Source organism: Haliotis asinina, chromosome 8 (assembly GCF_037392515.1).
Source record: "Haliotis asinina isolate JCU_RB_2024 chromosome 8, JCU_Hal_asi_v2, whole genome shotgun sequence".
In the NCBI taxonomy this organism is placed as follows: Eukaryota; Metazoa; Mollusca; class Gastropoda; order Lepetellida; family Haliotidae; genus Haliotis; species Haliotis asinina.
Window position 1 is genome coordinate 3,486,672 of NC_090287.1, and position 18,530 is coordinate 3,505,201.

The 18,530-nt window shown below is 41.7% G+C and overlaps 1 protein-coding gene across 2 annotated transcripts; it reads left to right on the plus strand.

Annotated features, from left to right (window-relative positions):
- Window positions 1-1,103: 1,103 nt before the first annotated feature.
- LOC137294905 (acid phosphatase type 7-like) lies at window positions 1,104-16,872 on the plus strand. Of its 2 annotated transcripts, none has more exons than XM_067826075.1 (12): window positions 1,104-1,907; window positions 2,215-2,415; window positions 8,767-8,943; window positions 10,198-10,223; window positions 10,465-10,562; window positions 11,189-11,257; window positions 13,165-13,279; window positions 13,398-13,511; window positions 13,776-13,904; window positions 14,466-14,537; window positions 14,872-15,009; window positions 16,463-16,872. In XM_067826075.1, exons 1-12 carry the CDS (start codon window positions 1,805-1,807, stop codon window positions 16,535-16,537), a joined length of 1,317 nt encoding a protein of 438 aa, XP_067682176.1. In that variant the 5' UTR covers window positions 1,104-1,804; the 3' UTR covers window positions 16,538-16,872. The 2 variants fall into 2 exon arrangements, with proteins under 2 accessions (XP_067682176.1, XP_067682177.1); XM_067826076.1 differs by lacking the exon at window positions 13,776-13,904 and adding an exon at window positions 13,958-14,086 and having other exon boundaries at window positions 1,755-1,907.
- The last annotated feature ends 1,658 nt before the right edge of the window (window positions 16,873-18,530 follow it).

The following is an 18,530-nucleotide window of genomic DNA, read 5'->3' on the forward strand; positions in this document are numbered from 1 at the left end:
GTAAGCATTAACTGCACAACTTTCCTTTCGTTTATTGAATAAAAATCGTGTTTTAAAGAATCTGATCAACCAGAAGTAAATAGAAAACGTCAATGCAAAAGAATATTTACTCTATACATGGAAGTACTATGTATTATATCGATAACAAGGATCACATGCACTCAAAGGAGACATTCACTCCTTTACGAAACCAAAATCAGACATCACAGACCAACCACGAGATCACATCACTTGACCTTCCTAATAATATCCCCGACTATTGCCAAACTATGAATCTTTCCTGACCCGCTAGCTGGTGGGACCGTGAAGATCCGGTTAGAACTGATCTTCAGTACCTCATGCTTGTCCTAACAGGATCGGATTGTCAGGCTTGCTGACCGTGAAGATCCGGTTACATGTAATCGTATCCCAAATACGTAGATCGATGTTCATGCTGTTGATCACTGGATTGTCTGACAAAGACTCGATATATTTAGACACCGCCACCATATAGCTGGAATACTGTTGCTTGTGGCGTAAAACAAATCTCTCTCACTCCCTATTTCATGCACTATTTGTTCATGCCCCACAAAACCCTGTAAAGCACGACGTCTCCCCTTTGTTGAAACAGGTTGTTGTCTCTGTCATTTACAGGGAAAGATTTCGTAAAGATTTCGATATAGTTGCAGCTAGTCACTGAGCTACCCATGGCAGCTGGTCTCAAGATGTGTGTGTGTGTTTGTGTGTGTGCGCGCGTGCGCGTGTCCTTTTGAGCTTCACTAACTGCGGAATGACTGCGGTCTGTATATGTGTCAGCCTGGTCCGCGAGCCTGACAGATCGGTTCTCTTGTCACCTCTAGCACCGGCTCTTCAAGACACATTATAGCCGGGATCTTCGTGTGTCAACAACACATGCTGACATTAATTCTCCATGTCTATCTGTATGAAGTATTCACAGAACGCCGAGATAGTCACTCCCTGCTATGTGTCTGTGGTCTGCAAATTATCGACAAGTAGACAAGACAGTGTAGACAAGACAACTAAATGACAGATATTATGAGACGATTATAGCGCTGTTGATGGCCGCGGACACGCAATGTCATAGCGTATTGTGATATTCAGGCATATAGGCCGCAGGCGACCTGTTGTAGAAAGAAGTATCACTAGGGGCGTCGACTGTCCCTTTAACTAAATGATTGTACTGATTGTGGTCGGTAATAACACTTATATATTTCCAATCGCAGCGTATGTGTGCCATCTGTGTATCAGCTGGCTGGTGACAATGTGAGCAATCTACAAACCTGTCAGTGTAATAGAGTAGAGGTCGGGTGAAGCGGAAAATGTGTAAATGGACGGTGTTATTTATCTCAGGCAATACAGGATATTTGTACGAACATACTGGATCACAACAACAATAACAATAATTCCGTTGAGTAGCAACAACAGAACCAGTAGAACAGCCTATAACATTTATTAAGCACAATAACGATGTCAGACCAACTGACCCAGTTTACCATCATGGAGACATCGATATTCGGTGCTGTCAAATTATTAATTTGTGAATGGTAACCCCCATGCTTATGTTTGTCATTGGAAGATGATTATGGGTTCCAGCCACTACGTGGATTAAGCATGTGTGCATCAGTATTGCACTAGTGTATCATGTATGTGTGTACCGTTATGATAAATGAGTGAAAAGCATGTCCACACTGATAATTTTTTTTTTTTTAAATTCGAGATCGTCTGTAACTTCACATGGTCACGTGACAATATGTACAGTTATGTGGCCGGCTATCTGTGATAAGGACAGAAGCAGTAGTTCACAATGCTGAAAAGGCCATATTTCCATCTGGTGGCTGTCTTCCTGGCACAATGTGCCAATGGCATACTCTACACTCAACCGGAACAGATTCATCTGTCTTATGGTCGTAAGTATGTTCAATATCACACCATCACATATACAGTATATACACATGTCAATGGCACTATTTATGATATGGTTACAAATGGTGAAACAATCCCATGGGAAAGGTAAGTAGAGATTTCGGTTCTTTCCTTTTTCTTGGACTGTCTTGGGGCCTTGTTGGTTGCACGTGAAACTCATATTTGACTTTGAACGTCGTAAGTGACCCGTCTCCGATTATTGTAGTCTAGGAAGCAATATGTGACACCACGGGAGATCATTCTTCGATAATCGTGACCTTGAACGCCAATATTGGACCTTGTACGTTGCAGGTGACCCGTCCTCGATGATCGTGACATGGAACACCCTCAATAACACGAAGACACCAGTTGTGAAATATGGTTCCAGTCCTCTGGAGGTCCATCAGCAGGTCATTGGATACAGCACCCACTTTGTGGACGGAGGGACAGAGCATAGGGCACAGTACATACACAGAGTTGTCATCACGGGACTTACTCCGGGACAGAAATACTGTAAGTATATGTACAGAGTTACAATCATGGGCTTACTCTGGGACAGTAATATTGTACATATATGTATGGAGTTATGATCAAGGGCTTACTCCGGGACAGAAATACTGTAAGTATATGTACAGAGTTACAATCATGGGCTTACTCTGGGACAGTAATATTGTACATATATGTATGGAGTTATGATCAAGGACTTACTCCGGGACAGAAATACTGTAAGTATATGTACAGAGTTACAATCATGGGCTTACTCTGGGACAGTAATATTTTACATATATGTATGGAGTTATGATCAAGGGCTTACTCCGGGACAGAAATACTGTAAGTATATGTACAGAGTTACAATCATGGGCTTACTCTGGGACAGAAATACTGTAAGTATATGTACAGAGTTACAATCATGGGCTTACTCTGGGACAGTAATATTTTACATATATGTATGGAGTTATGATCAAGGACTTACTCCGGGACAGAAATACTGTAAGTATATGTACAGAGTTACAATCATGGGCTTACTCTGGGACAGAAATACTGTAAGTATATGTACAGAGTTACAATCATGGGCTTACTCTGGGACAGTAATATTGTACATATATGTATGGAGTTATGATCAAGGGCTTACTCCGGGACAGAAATACTGTAAGTATATGTACAGAGTTACAATCATGGGCTTACTCTGGGACAGAAATACTGTAAGTATATGTACAGAGTTACAATCATGGGCTTACTCTGGGACAGTAATATTGTACATATATGTATGGAGTTATGATCAAGGACTTACTCCGGGACAGAAATACTGTAAGTATATGTACAGAGTTACAATCATGGGCTTACTCTGGGACAGAAATACTGTAAGTATATGTACAGAGTTACAATCATGGGCTTACTCTGGGACAGTAATATTGTACATATATGTATGGAGTTATGATCAAGGACTTACTCCGGGACAGAAATACTGTAAGTATATGTACAGAGTTACAATCATGGGCTTACTCTGGGACAGAAATACTGTAAGTATATGTACAGAGTTACAATCATGGGCTTACTCTGGGACAGTAATATTGTACATATATGTATGGAGTTATGATCAAGGACTTACTCCGGGACAGAAATACTGTAAGTATATGTACAGAGTTACAATCATGGGCTTACTCTGGGACAGAAATACTGTAAGTATATGTACAGAGTTACAATCATGGGCTTACTCTGGGACAGTAATATTGTACATATATGTATGGAGTTATGATCAAGGACTTACTCCGGGACAGAAATACTGTAAGTATATGTACAGAGTTACAATCATGGGCTTACTCTGGGACAGAAATATTGTACATATATGTATGGAGTTATGATCAAGGACTTACTCCGGGACAGAAATACTGTAAGTATATGTACAGAGTTACAATCATGGGCTTACTCTGGGACAGAAATACTGTAAGTATATGTACAGAGTTACAATCATGGGCTTACTCTGGGACAGTAATATTTTACATATATGTATGGAGTTATGATCAAGGACTTACTCCGGGACAGAAATACTGTAAGTATATGTACAGAGTTACAATCATGGGCTTACTCTGGGACAGAAATACTGTAAGTATATGTACAGAGTTACAATCATGGGCTTACTCTGGGACAGTAATATTGTACATATATGTATGGAGTTATGATCAAGGGCTTACTCTGGGACAGAAATACTGTAAGTATATGTACAGAGTTACAATCATGGGCTTACTCTGGGACAGTAATATTGTACATATATGTATGGAGTTATGATCAAGGGCTTACTCTGGGACAGAAATACTGTAAGTATATGTACAGAGTTACAATCATGGGCTTACTCTGGGACAGTAATATTGTACATATATGTATGGAGTTATGATCAAGGACTTACTCCTGGACAGAAATACTGTAAGTATATGTACAGAGTTACAATCATGGGCTTACTCTGGGACAGTAATATTGTACATATATGTATGGAGTTATGATCAAGGGCTTACTCTGGGACAGAAATACTGTAAGTATATGTACAGAGTTACAATCATGGGCTTACTCTGGGACAGTAATATTGTACATATATGTATGGAGTTATGATCAAGGGCTTACTCTGGGACAGAAATACTGTAAGTATATGTACAGAGTTACAATCATGGGCTTACTCTGGGATAGTAATATTGTACATATATGTATGGAGTTATGATCAAGGACTTACTCTGGGACAGAAATACTGTAAGTATATGTACAGAGTTACAATCATGGGCTTACTCTGGGACAGTAATATTGTACATATATGTATGGAGTTATGATCAAGGGCTTACTCTGGGACAGAAATACTGTAAGTATATGTACAGAGTTACAATCATGGGCTTACTCTGGGACAGTAATATTGTACATATATGTATGGAGTTATGATCAAGGACTTACTCCGGGACAGAAATACTGTAAGTATATGTACAGAGTTACAATCATGGGCTTACTCTGGGACAGAAATACTGTAAGTATATGTACAGAGTTACAATCATGGGCTTACTCTGGGACAGAAATACTGTAAGTATATGTACAGAGTTACAATCATGGGCTTACTCTGGGACAGAAATACTGTAAGTATATGTACAGAGTTACAATCATGGGCTTACTCTGGGACAGAAATACTGTAAGTATATGTACAGAGTTACAATCATGGGCTTACTCTGGGACAGTAATATTTTACATATATGTATGGAGTTATGATCAAGGACTTACTCCGGGACAGAAATACTGTAAGTATATGTACAGAGTTACAATCATGGGCTTACTCTGGGACAGTAATATTGTACATATATGTATGGAGTTATGATCAAGGACTTACTCCGGGACAGAAATACTGTAAGTATATGTACAGAGTTACAATCATGGGCTTACTCTGGGACAGAAATACTGTAAGTATATGTACAGAGTTACAATCATGGGCTTACTCTGGGACAGAAATACTGTAAGTATATGTACAGAGTTACAATCATGGGCTTACTCTGGGACAGAAATACTGTAAGTATATGTACAGAGTTACAATCATGGGCTTACTCTGGGACAGAAATACTGTAAGTATATGTACAGAGTTACAATCATGGGCTTACTCTGGGACAGTAATATTTTACATATATGTATGGAGTTATGATCAAGGACTTACTCCGGGACAGAAATACTGTAAGTATATGTACAGAGTTACAATCATGGACTTACTCCGGGACAGAAATACTGTAAGTATATGTACAGAGTTACAATCATGGGCTTACTCTGGGACAGTAATATTTTACATATATGTATGGAGTTATGATCAAGGACTTACTCCGGGACAGAAATACTGTAAGTATATGTACAGAGTTACAATCATGGGCTTACTCTGGGACAGAAATACTGTAAGTATATGTACAGAGTTACAATCACGGGACTTACTCCGGGACAGAAATACTGTAAGTATATGTACAGAGTTACAATCATGGGCTTACTCTGGGACAGTAATATTTTACATATATGTATGGAGTTATGATCAAGGACTTACTCCGGGACAGAAATACTGTAAGTATATGTACAGAGTTACAATCATGGGCTTACTCTGGGACAGTAATATTGTACATATATGTATGGAGTTATGATCAAGGACTTACTCCGGGACAGAAATACTGTAAGTATATGTACAGAGTTACAATCATGGGCTTACTCTGGGACAGTAATATTGTACATATATGTATGGAGTTATGATCAAGGGCTTACTCCGGGACAGAAATACTGTAAGTATATGTACAGAGTTACAATCATGGGCTTACTCTGGGACAGTAATATTGTACATATATGTATGGAGTTATGATCAAGGACTTACTCCTGGACAGAAATACTGTAAGTATATGTACAGAGTTACAATCATGGGCTTACTCTGGGACAGTAATATTGTACATATATGTATGGAGTTATGATCAAGGGCTTACTTCGGGACAGAAATACTGTAAGTATATGTACTGAGTTATGATCGTTGGCTTACTCTGGGACAGAAATACTGTAGGCATATGCAGGGAGTTACAATCATAGGCTTACTCTGGGACAGAAATATTGTAAGTATATATCCGGGGTTAAGATTGCGGGCTTACTCCTGGAGAGAAATACTTTAGGGATACGTAACTGAGTGAGTGAGTGAGTATTTGTACGATGGTGAGCATCATGGGCCTGCGTGTGTGTGTTATTATGTACGTATATGCGTGGAAAGGACGCTGCGGGTGGGGGGTGGTTGGATGGATCGACAGATGGGTCGGTGTAAATGTTTCACAGCGATGTTAATGCATATGTGATCGTCAAACCCTTACCTCGCCATATCATAAATGTGGTATTGAAAAATTGCTGAAAGGCAGTTCCTGGCGGGGTACATCTTGTATATGAACAACACACATAGCTGTAGAAAATACCACAAGTAATCGATAAGATTCAGGGCACTGGTTTATCAGCTGTCTGAGATAACTTCTTGGCCAGGTTTTAGGCAAGGTTGACATTGTATACTAGCGGAATAAAGTAACTGTGCATTATTTGATGTTATGCCATATTTGAATTCAAAAAGATAATGGCGTGACTGGTGGTGTTTTCCTATTGTTTAACTGTGGATAGAATAAGATCGAAATCGGTATGATTTGACACTAGGCTTCGTGATACACCCTTGAAGAGAGATTGTGTCAAAAGTTCACAGTTCACAAATTCAACATCGTGTGTGTCCAGCATCACTGTTCATGCAGTTTTTACAACGATGATGCATAGACGACAGTAGGCGATTGACGGAAGCTTGGGGAATGATGGGGCATTACCTTGCTGAAGCGTGAAGTTACATCTTTGTCCTTAAATGAACGGCTGCACGTGAGGGCTTCTCTGTATCGTAGTCAGATTGCCACTGACATTGACAAGACGTCTCGGGCCATGAGATGGGATGGCACCCCACACCATGACGCTTTTTCTAACAATCTGTCGACTTTGAACAGCGCACGTGGCATGACGTACACCAAGGTTAGGTTGAAATTAGTGTTTTCCACAAACTTCAAAGGTTAGAGACAAATGAATAATTCTTTAGTTTTCAATATCAGGTGTGTGAAGTTCAGGTGTCAAAGAGTATGCAAAAAGTGAGTACGCTCCCTGTGCATAAAATACGCGTGCCACGCGCAACACATGTCATCAAATTCCTTGCAAAGTCGTTTGCCCCATGTATATTCAAGCTTATTTCCACAACATTTCAAGAAACATTTTTATTCAGTTTCAAGTTATGCACAGTTACATTTTTGTCGTTATATAATTGCCGATAAGTTTCATGAATATTTTGTTTGACGACCGAACCGGTCACGATGTCTGTTCCTTAAATCTTCAGTCGATCACTGCGGCAACGACAACCAGTGCCACATTCTCAGTAAATGTTATCTCACGATATCTATTTCGTACACTTCCAATCTGTCATGTCATATCGTCAGTAAATGTTATCTCACGATATCTGTTTCGTACACTTCCAGTCTGTCATGTCATATTGTCAGTAAATGTTATCTCACAATATCTGTTTCATACACTTCCAATTTGTCATGTCATATCGTCAGTAAATGTTATCTCACGATATCTGTTTCGTACACTTCCAGTCTGTCATGTCATATTGTCAGTAAATGTTATCGCACGATATCTGTTTCGTACACTTCCAATCTGTCATGTCATATTATCAGTAAATGTTATCGCACGATATCTGTTTCGTACACTTCCAGTCTGTCATGTCATATTGCCAGTAGGTGTTAACTCACGATGTGTGTTTGATACACCTCCAGTCTACCATGTCACATCGTCAGTAAATGTTACCTCACAATATCTGTTTCATACACTTCCAATCTGTCATGTCATATCGTCAGTAAATGTTATCTCACGATATCTGTTTCGTACACTTCCAGTCTGTCATGTCATATTGTCAGTAAATGTTATCGCACGATATCTGTTTCGTACACTTCCAATCTGTCATGTCATATTATCAGTAAATGTTATCGCACGATATATGTTTCGTACACTTCCAGTCTGTCATGTCATATTGCCAGTAGGTGTTAACTCACGATGTGTGTTTGATACACCTCCAGTCTACCATGTCACATCGTCAGTAAATGTTACCTCACGAAGTGTGTTTGATACACCTCCAGTCTACCATGTCACATCGTCAGTAAATGTTACCTCACGAAGTGTGTTTGATACACCTCCAGTCTACCATGCCACATCGTCAGTAAATGTTACCTCACTCACTCATTGTTTCATAACTTCCAGTCTTTCATGTCATATTATCAGTAAGTGTTATCTCACGATATCTGTTCTATACACCACCAGTCTACCACTGCGGCAGCGACGATGGGTGGAGCGACCCTTTCTCCTTCACAGCCATGCCCGACGGAACCGACTGGAGTCCCCGCATTGTCATGTTCGGGGACCTGGGGAACGTGAACGCCCAGTCCCTGCCCAGACTGCAGTCCGAGGTGGACATGTATGATGCTGTCCTTCACATAGGTAAGCTAAAACACCAGTAACCGCTGTAGTCGGGTGTATTCACAGTCTGTCATCTTAACGTTGTAGGTGTAGGCAAAGACGTGCAATTCATGGATATTACCAGCCGCGAGTATGTACATATTGAGCTGACAGACTGGCGGGAAGTGTGGGTTCAGAACCACAAATGGCGGGCTAACGTCGACCGGGCTCACCCTTGTTTATATTTCCACCCTTATATCATGATCCGTATTCATGTTTACCATGCTCTGATTACACAATGCCATTTAGAAAGTGGTCAAATATAACATATGTTATATTTGGGATAACACTTTCTTTGCAATGTACAAATTCTACTACGTTTTGTAGTTGAGTCCCATCCAGGATTCAAACCCTCACCCTCACCCTCACCCTCACCCTCACCCTCACCCTCACCCTCACCCTCAAACTCACCCTCACCCTCACCCACAGAGTCAGGCACCTCAAGCAATTGTCAGCCGCCTAAACTGGTCAGCCACCGCGACCTCCACTCTTGAGTGGTCTAGGCGGCTGACGATTAGGTGCCAGACTCTGAGGGCGCGGGTTCCTATCCCGTATGGGACTCAACTACAAAACGTAGTAGAATTTGTACTTTACAATGAAAGTGTTATCCCAAATAAAACATACGGTAATATTCGTTTATAACGAACTCAAAGGGACTGTTGTTTTCAGTTCGTTGTAAGCGAAGTTCGTTACATTTACCGTGGTTCCATACGTTCCCACATTTATGCTGTGTTCTAGCCGTGCATGAAGGACAACCCACAGGATTCATAAACTGACATAACGAAAGAGACTATTCCATGTGACCGTATCTGTAAAAACTGGGATCGAACCAACAATTGGTGCGGGACAAGTATCCCAACTATGGCTAGTGATCTGTAGGGATGCCCAAGTGTATTTTCAACAAGACGAATTTTGAGATTGACGGATACAAACAGAGGTTAGTGATCCCAGAGATAACCCCCATAATACCCACAACGAAGTGCGGTTTAGACCACTGGGCCACCAGTATCAATCCTGAAGGCCACTCGTGTTATTCAGACCTGTGCGCAACTGATTTGTAAAGTTGAGCGTGGTTATTTCTACGGCATCAAAATGTCGACCAATCTGTTGATCATGTTATTAATGTGTAGAGGCGTATGAGATAATATTAACACCACTATTCCACTCAGTCGTTAAGTCCTGATATTTATCTGTTCTTTTCCAAAATTATACACTGAGTCTTTTCGCATTTTTTAGGTGATTTTGCTTACGACATGGACAAAGTGAGTATGGATTTACTTTTCTCTTGGGAATGACTGCGTATGGTTTCACGGCAGCAATATCACAGCATTATCAGAATAATTGACGTCATAAATTATGTGTGCATGCGTGCGTCCGTGCATGTGTAAAATTGATCTTTAAGAAGTACACAGATGTGTACATTACCGAAGTGCTGCTACGTCCCCGGTGTACCCTTAACGACCTTTCTACTTGTACACATGTATTACCGCCTTATCAATCTAGAATCAGAGCACCGTCGGTGACGCCTTCATGCGGCAGATTCAGCCCATCGCTGCTTATCTCCCTTACATGACCTGTCCTGGCAACCACGAGAACAGCTAGTAAGTTTACCGTTATAGAGAACAGGATCTGTCTAAACCGAGACATTTAAGATAGATAATTAAGCACATAATGTCGTATTAGGTTACGGTCGGTTTACAGCACATATATACACAATGTGTTTCAATATGTCAGTTTAACGGAATAGTCAGTCTATTGAGATTTTTATTTACACTCGTAAAAGCCTTTCAGAACAATATGCTTCGTGAGAGAGAGAGAGTGAGCGAGTCGCCCACACACTGGCCACAGCCACAATGTGTCATACGAATTATTATTAAATACTACATGCACTGCAGCTCGTTCATATATGGGGGTGGGGGGTGAGAATGGGGTGGCATTTCTGGAAACTCTTGTTCGCTGATCCTCAATTACACCCTCAATTACACCCCTGTAAATTATGATATTTTGGCAACTACACGTACTGGGCCCTTTTAATTAACACCCACTATCTCCATCGCATTGATGCAAGGATGCTGTTTGTATTTGCTAGACGACTTCATTTGCATTTAGCAGACGAGCATTTTCGTCTGCGTGCTGACAGCAGATGAACAGGGTAAATTGTCCAGGAAGTATTTTTATCAAAATATCCTAGATCTTGAGTTATTTATTCCGTTTGTTTCTGCTCCAGCAACTTCTCCAACTACAAGAACAGATTCACCATGCCCTTTGATGAGCAGTCAGACAGAATGTTCTTCAGGTAAGGAAAGGCAGGTACACTAGAGGGTGGGAACGTGCGTTCTGCTTCCTGGTTTGAGAAAAGTCCTTGTCACAATACTTTTATGAGATATTGGAAACTACACAATGTTCTGATGAATGTTATTGGGCAGGCCCGTCAGAACTACATCTCGCATGGTACTCAGTCCAATGAGCTTATGGTTTGGTGGAAGCGGGTAGTAGAGACACCATTTCTTTGTTCAGCTGTAGAATCTGTGCAAATGACTGAACGTGACTGGTTGTTTATAAATGCGACCCTCGCAGTTTTATAAACTACCGGGCAAAAGAAAGTTATCACCAACTTCGATTGGCTCAACAGTAAAAACAGTAGCGTATATGGCATTTAAGATAACTGATGTATTGACAGAAATCATTTTCTGATAATTCGAATGAAAATTCATTGTCATGTCATTTTGCAATCTCCCGCAATACATGACGAAAGAGCCAAGGGGTCCAAATTAAAAATTACACAAATCACAGTTCTTTCGAAAAGGGCATAAAGAGTAATTTTATGGCACAGAATTCAGGAAACACTTCATCAATAACGTGTGACCCCCCTGGGCATCAATACACGCGAACACACGCCTCCTCATTGACGTCGTCAGACGGCTGATTACGTCAACAGGAATCCTGTTCCATTGGTTCAAAAGTGTCTGTTCGAGTTCCTGTCGTTTCACTGGAGGTGGAACATGTTGTCTCAACTGACGATCAAGGTGATCCCACAGACGTTCAATGGGGTTCATGTCTGGAGAACATGCTGGCCAAGGCAATACGTTGACGTTAACATTGTTGAGGTACTCTCGAACAATCATTGGCGTTGTCATGCTGCAAAAGTAATCCTCTTGGCTGCTGTTGAATAAAGGGCACCACAACAGGTCTCAACACTTCATCCATGTATCGCTGACAAGTCAAATTTCCACGGATGATAACCAACGGTGTTGTCACCTGGCCACAAATGCCACACCATACCATGACACCGCCACCTCCAAATGGTTGAACTTCTCTGACACAGTTCGGTGCCAGTCGCTCGCCCCTTCGTCGAAAAACTCTAACCCTGCCATCGTTCCTGAAGAGACAGAACCGACACACAGTTCGTGCCCATCTCAGTCTGCGTTCACGGTGTTGATGGGTCAAAGCCTTTCCACGGAATGGTGGGTAGGCTCGTACCCCGGCTACCCCGGTCGCCGAAGAACAGTTCCCCTGCTGGTGGCATGTCCTAGTGCCGTCGCCGCCGTTGACGTCGCCGTCACGAATCTGTTCCGGAGGTGAATCTGTCGGATGTAGCGGTCTTCGGCTGGTGTTATTACTCTCGGTCTTCACGATCTTGGTCGGTCTTGAGTCTGTCCTGTCTGCCGGTAGCGGTTTAGCAACTTGCTGATGGTGGCCTGGCTGCAGTTGAAGGTTCTTGCCAGGTGAAGTTGAGAAGCCCCCATATTCGCCATACCATGGCCAATTGCTCTGTCTCGTTGCGCCTGTGTAAGTCTTGGCATATTGTTGATGGGTGTTTGCTAACTGTATGCTTGCTCTGTCCAACGTCGGTATTTATGCTACAATCATGCACGTGCATTTCGACCAATGTCCAGAAGACACGTGTTTCACGTTTTGCAAAATGCATGATTTGGAAAGCTGCGTTCGGGAAGCTGTGTTGTTCTTGGGAAAATTTTCATTTGGGCGAATATTTTCTACGTGGGATCAAACCTGTTTCCATCTTTGTGTTTTTTATACAACTAATTTAAAAGTGATAAGTTTCTTTTACCCGGTAGTTTATCATACTGTACCATATTGTGTCGTGTTTTAGACTGTCATTAGTATTCATATCTGATGGTTACTTCTTTTGCCAAATATGAGTGCGTCACTGGCTGTCTCAGCTCTTCTTTCTACGTGTTCCAGTTTCGACATAGGGCCCGCCCATATCATCTCCTTCTCTACCGAGTACTACTTCTACATCAACTACGGTATCTCACAGCTTGTCCAGCAGTACGAATGGCTCGAGCGGGACCTCAAGGTAGAGACACCACGTACTCCCACAACTCAAATTGCCCCTGCACATCCTCGTTTACGTCATTAACGTCAACATTCAGTCTCACAATTTCACCTTACACGACCCTCCTATGTTCATGCAGGAAGCAAGTCTTCCCGAGAATCGCGCTAAGCGACCATGGATCATCACAATGGGACACAGACCAATGTACTGCTCCAACAGTGACAACGACGACTGCACACACCTGGAGAGCTTGGTAAGGACAGAATGTTGACTGTGTACAAATACGTTTCTTAATGTTGGCAGAATCCGGAGACCTTGGCTTCGAATATTGTTGCAGTTAACTACCCGTGTCCATGAGGAGAATGATTAAATCCATCATCGCTTTGGTGTTTAGGTCGCATAACGCTCTCGCCATGATCAAACTTCAATAATGTTCAAACCGACCCACTGTTCACTCATACCTATGATTATCGTTTAATCGGTGTCATATGAATCGAAACTTTCAAACAAATCGCAGGTTAGAATCGGGGTTCCCTTCCTGCACGTGGGTGGGCTTGAGCACATGTTCGACAAGTACGGCGTGGACCTGGCGCTGTGGGCCCATGAACACTCCTACGAGCGTCTATGGCCTGTCTACAACAGGAAGGTGGGTAACAGCAGGGGGAGTGTTTAGTCAAAGTGTTCATTCTGTTTGTTCAGGTAAGGACTGGCATTCCCAAACTTCATGTTAACGGTTTGGAGGACATGTTCGACAGTTATGGGGTGGACTTGGCGCTTTGGGCTCACGAACACTCCTATGAACGCTTTTGGCCAGTGTTTAACCGAACAGTGAGTTGTCAGCGAGCATGTCGGTCGCGACAGTTGTAATGAGATGGCCGTCTTTGCTGCCGTCACAGTGTCAGAGTGATAAAGGTCAGAGTAACAAACCTTTACAAGGAGGTCTGAGTAACAAACCTTTACAAGGAGGTCTGAGTGATAAATCTTGTACAGTGAGGTCTGAGTGATAAATCTTGTACAGTGAGGTCTGAGAGTAGAGATGCCATAAAATGGATAGCCAGATATGGAGCAGGCAGTAGTGTCCTCTTGTCTACAGGAGCACGTGCCCAGCAGTTATCGCTATCGTTATTATTTTAAAAAGTAGCTTAAAAGTAAAGAAAAGCCCAGAAACACAGTATTGTTTCTTACGTTATACTATGTTGGTTTACAGGTGTACAACGGCAGCTACGACCAGCCCTACACAAACCCTGGTGCCCCAGTCCATCTGATCACAGGATCTGCGGTGAGAAGCTGTGTAATCAAACGTAACTGTATATAAATATTGTATATATGTGTATGCTGTAATTTCATAGAACAGACCTGGGGTATGTAATCTGAAGCACTTGACCAAAGGGGTGGGGGTTGGTGCTTGTGTATATGTGGGAGTTGGGGTGGGAGGGTGTGTGTGTGTATAATTTGATCATCACTGTCTAGATTTATTGTCCTGAGTTATGTAAAGCTGCACCCTAGAAGACTAGGCTAGACTAATAGGCTAAATGTTATATTGGTTTTGCTTTGGAACTGCAACGTAAATACAGATTAAAGAGTGGAATATGTAACAATCATTTCTCGCACAGGGCTGCAGTGAGCGCCATGACAACTTCGCCAAGGATGCGGGCCCCTGGTCAGCATTCCGTAACCTTGACTACGGTTACACCCGGATGACTATTCACAACGGCACCCACATCAGCTTTGAACAGGTGTCGGATGACAAGGTGAAACTATGAGAACTATTTCAGGTGTTATCCATACATTTACCCTGAGGTCTGGTTTACATTCACCCTTGAGTCATTTCTATCGCATGACGACATCTTAGAACTTAAATATAACAGAAAGGTTCGAATAGTATAAATAATTTCTTTTCAACAATCGAAAAGCTCGAAATCATATTTGTGGACTTCATGTCTTCGTTTGGTAGACACTTTTCAACACATTTCGACATATTCATGGCGTTTAAAATGATAAAGCCGCCTGTGACTTATGGAGAGTCGTTGCTAATATCCATGGTGAAAGTGGAATGATTGGTGAAGCAAGAAAAGAATGGTAGTAAGTGTCTAAACACGTACTTGCACATGTCGCGGGTCCCAAAGGTTGCCTTTTCTAGCATCTAAACACACACTTGGACATGTCGCTGGTCCCAAATGTTGCCTGGTGTAGTGTCTAAACACACACTAGGACATGTTGCTGGTCCCAAAGGTTGCTTGGTCTAGTGTCTAAACACGCACTTGGACATGTCGCTGGTCTCACAGGTTGCCTGGTCTAGTTTCGAAACACACACTTGGACATGTCACTGGTCCCAAAGGTTGCCTGGTCTAGTGTCTAAACAGCCACTTGGACTTGTCGCTGGTCTCAAAGTTTGCTTGGTCTATTGTCTAAACACACGCTTGGACATGGCGGACACACTTGGAGATATTTGGATTTCCCGATCCCGATGTTTTAACATCGCCTTCTAAAACCGAGAGGAGTGTTTTCCCTAACATACATACCGTCAGTGATGGATAATTACAATGTAGATAATCATTTAATGAAGCTACCTAACAGTAAGTGAAGCGTGCGTAAAATCAATTTAAATGACAGTACTTACAACAGATAATTTAACCCAATCGCCTCCGTCGGCCCGGTTGCTGTGCGGTAGGGCGTCTGCCTACAAGGAATCTCGCTTTGGAAAACATTTGTACTTTGAGCCTAATCTTGAACGATGTTTTTCAGCTGATTTCAAACATTCATGTATCATGTGAATGTTGATATGTTCATATAAAGTTAGGAAAAGTAAAACCTGGTAGGCGGTCTTACTAACGAAAAGTACAACCTGGGAAGAGGTATTTCTAGCGAAAAGTAAAACCTGTCCTTCCAAAACAAAAACCTCAAATGCAGTTATTCTGGGAAAACAAGCGATGACCTAATACTGGTATATATAGTGAGAAGCACACTTCAGGTTCATACATGTATGGATAATGACGTTTTTGTTAGATTATACGATGTTTCCATAGATACATATACCGTTGTCGCATCATGATGAAATATTGCCATTGTCACCAATCACCTTTTTGTGACTCAGTTACGTGGCTGTCACCATTCGTACTGAAGACGTTCAGTTTATTGAGAGATACTATTAAAAATGTCGAGTAATGGGAACCTGATGCACTTTTTTTCCTTATCTTGTTTCAGAAGGGGCAAATCGTGGATAGTTTCACACTCATCAAAGACAAACACGAACCGTACGGGCTACGTGGCAGCTACTGAATCACAGGGAGTCACAGGAAGTTATCCCAAAATAAATAATTAAAACACTTTAACACGTGAAAATTGTTTTCCGAAAAGGCACGACCATGCTTGTTTTAATGCTTTCGAATTTTAACATGTATATGCTTTGACATTTGATATTGTTCATCGTGTCCTAGGACGAGATGTCTTCATTCGTTTCGAGTTTGAAATTTCGTCGGATTTGAAGATGTTTGCTTCAATTATTTGATTGCCTTTTCTTTTTCTTTCTCTTTGTTTATTAAACGGAAAAAATAAGAGTTCCTGGGATCCTGGTTCATTGTCTACAGTGGAAAATAAAGACATATCTCAGACAGCGTGGGGCAGTTATCGCTATCACTATATATGTCAACCATGTCACAGCCAACCTAGCTAGCAGTACATATATCAACCAGGTCACAGCGGACCTAGCAGAAGCACTATGTATATCAAACAGGTCACAGTGCACCTAACTGAAGCAGTATATATGTCAACCATGTCACAGCCAACCTAGCTAGCAGTATATATATCCACAATGTCACAGCCAACCTAGCTAGCAGTATATATATCAACAATGTCACAGCGAACCTGGCTAGCAGTACATATATCAACCAGTCACAGCAGACCTAGCAGAAGCAGTATATATATCAACAATGCCACAGCGAACCTGGCTAGCAGTACATATATCAACCAGTCACAGCAGACCTAGCAGAAGCAGTATATATATCAACAATGTCACAGCCAACCTAGCTAGCAGTATATATATCAACAATGTCACAGCCAACCTAGCTAGCAGTATATATATCCACAATGTTACAGCCAACCTAGCTAGCAGTATATATATCAACAATGTCACAGCCAACCTAGCTAGCAGTATATATATCAACAATGTTACAGCCAACCTACCTAGCAGTATATGTATCAACAATGTCACAGCCAACCTAGCTAGCAGTATATATATATCAACAATGTCACAGCCAACCTAGCTAGCAGTATATATGTCAACAATGTCACAGCCAACCTAGCTAGCAGTATATATATATCAACAATGTCACAGCCAACCTAGCCAGCAGTATATATATCAACAATGTCACAGCCAACCTAGCTAGCAGTATATATATATCAGCAATGTCACAGCCAACCTAGCTCGCAGTATATATATCCAACAATGTCACGGCCAACCTAGCTAGCAGTATATATATCAACCAGGTCACAGCGGACCTAGCAGAAGCACTATGTATATCAAACAGGTCACAGTGCACCTAACTGAAGCAGTATATATGTCAACCATGTCACAGCCAACCTAGCTAGCAGTATATATATCCACAATGTCACAGCCAACCTAGCTAGCAGTATATATATCAACAATGTCACAGCGAACCTGGCTAGCAGTACATATATCAACCAGTCACAGCAGACCTAGCAGAAGCAGTATATATATCAACAATGTCACAGCGAACCTGGCTAGCAGTACATATATCAACCAGTCACAGCAGACCTAGCAGAAGCAGTATATATATCAACAATGTCACAGCCAACCTAGCTAGCAGTACATATATCAACGAGTCACAGCCAACCTAGCTAGCAGTATATATATCAACAATGTCACAGCCAACCTAGCTAGCAGTATATATATCAACAATGTCACAGCCAACCTAGCTAGCAGTACATATATCAACAATGTTACAGCCAACCTAGCTAGCAGTATATATATCCACAATGTCACAGCCAACCTACCTAGCAGTATATATATATCAACAATGTCACAGCCAACCTGGCTAGCAGTACATATATCAACCAGTCACAGCGGACCTAGCAGAAGCACTATGTATATCAAACAGGTCACAGTGCACCTAACTGAAGCAGTATATATGTCAACCATGTCACAGCCAACCTAGCTAGCAGTATATATATCCACAATGTCACAGCCAACCTAGCTAGCAGTATATATATCAACAATGTCACAGCGAACCTGGCTAGCAGTACATATATCAAC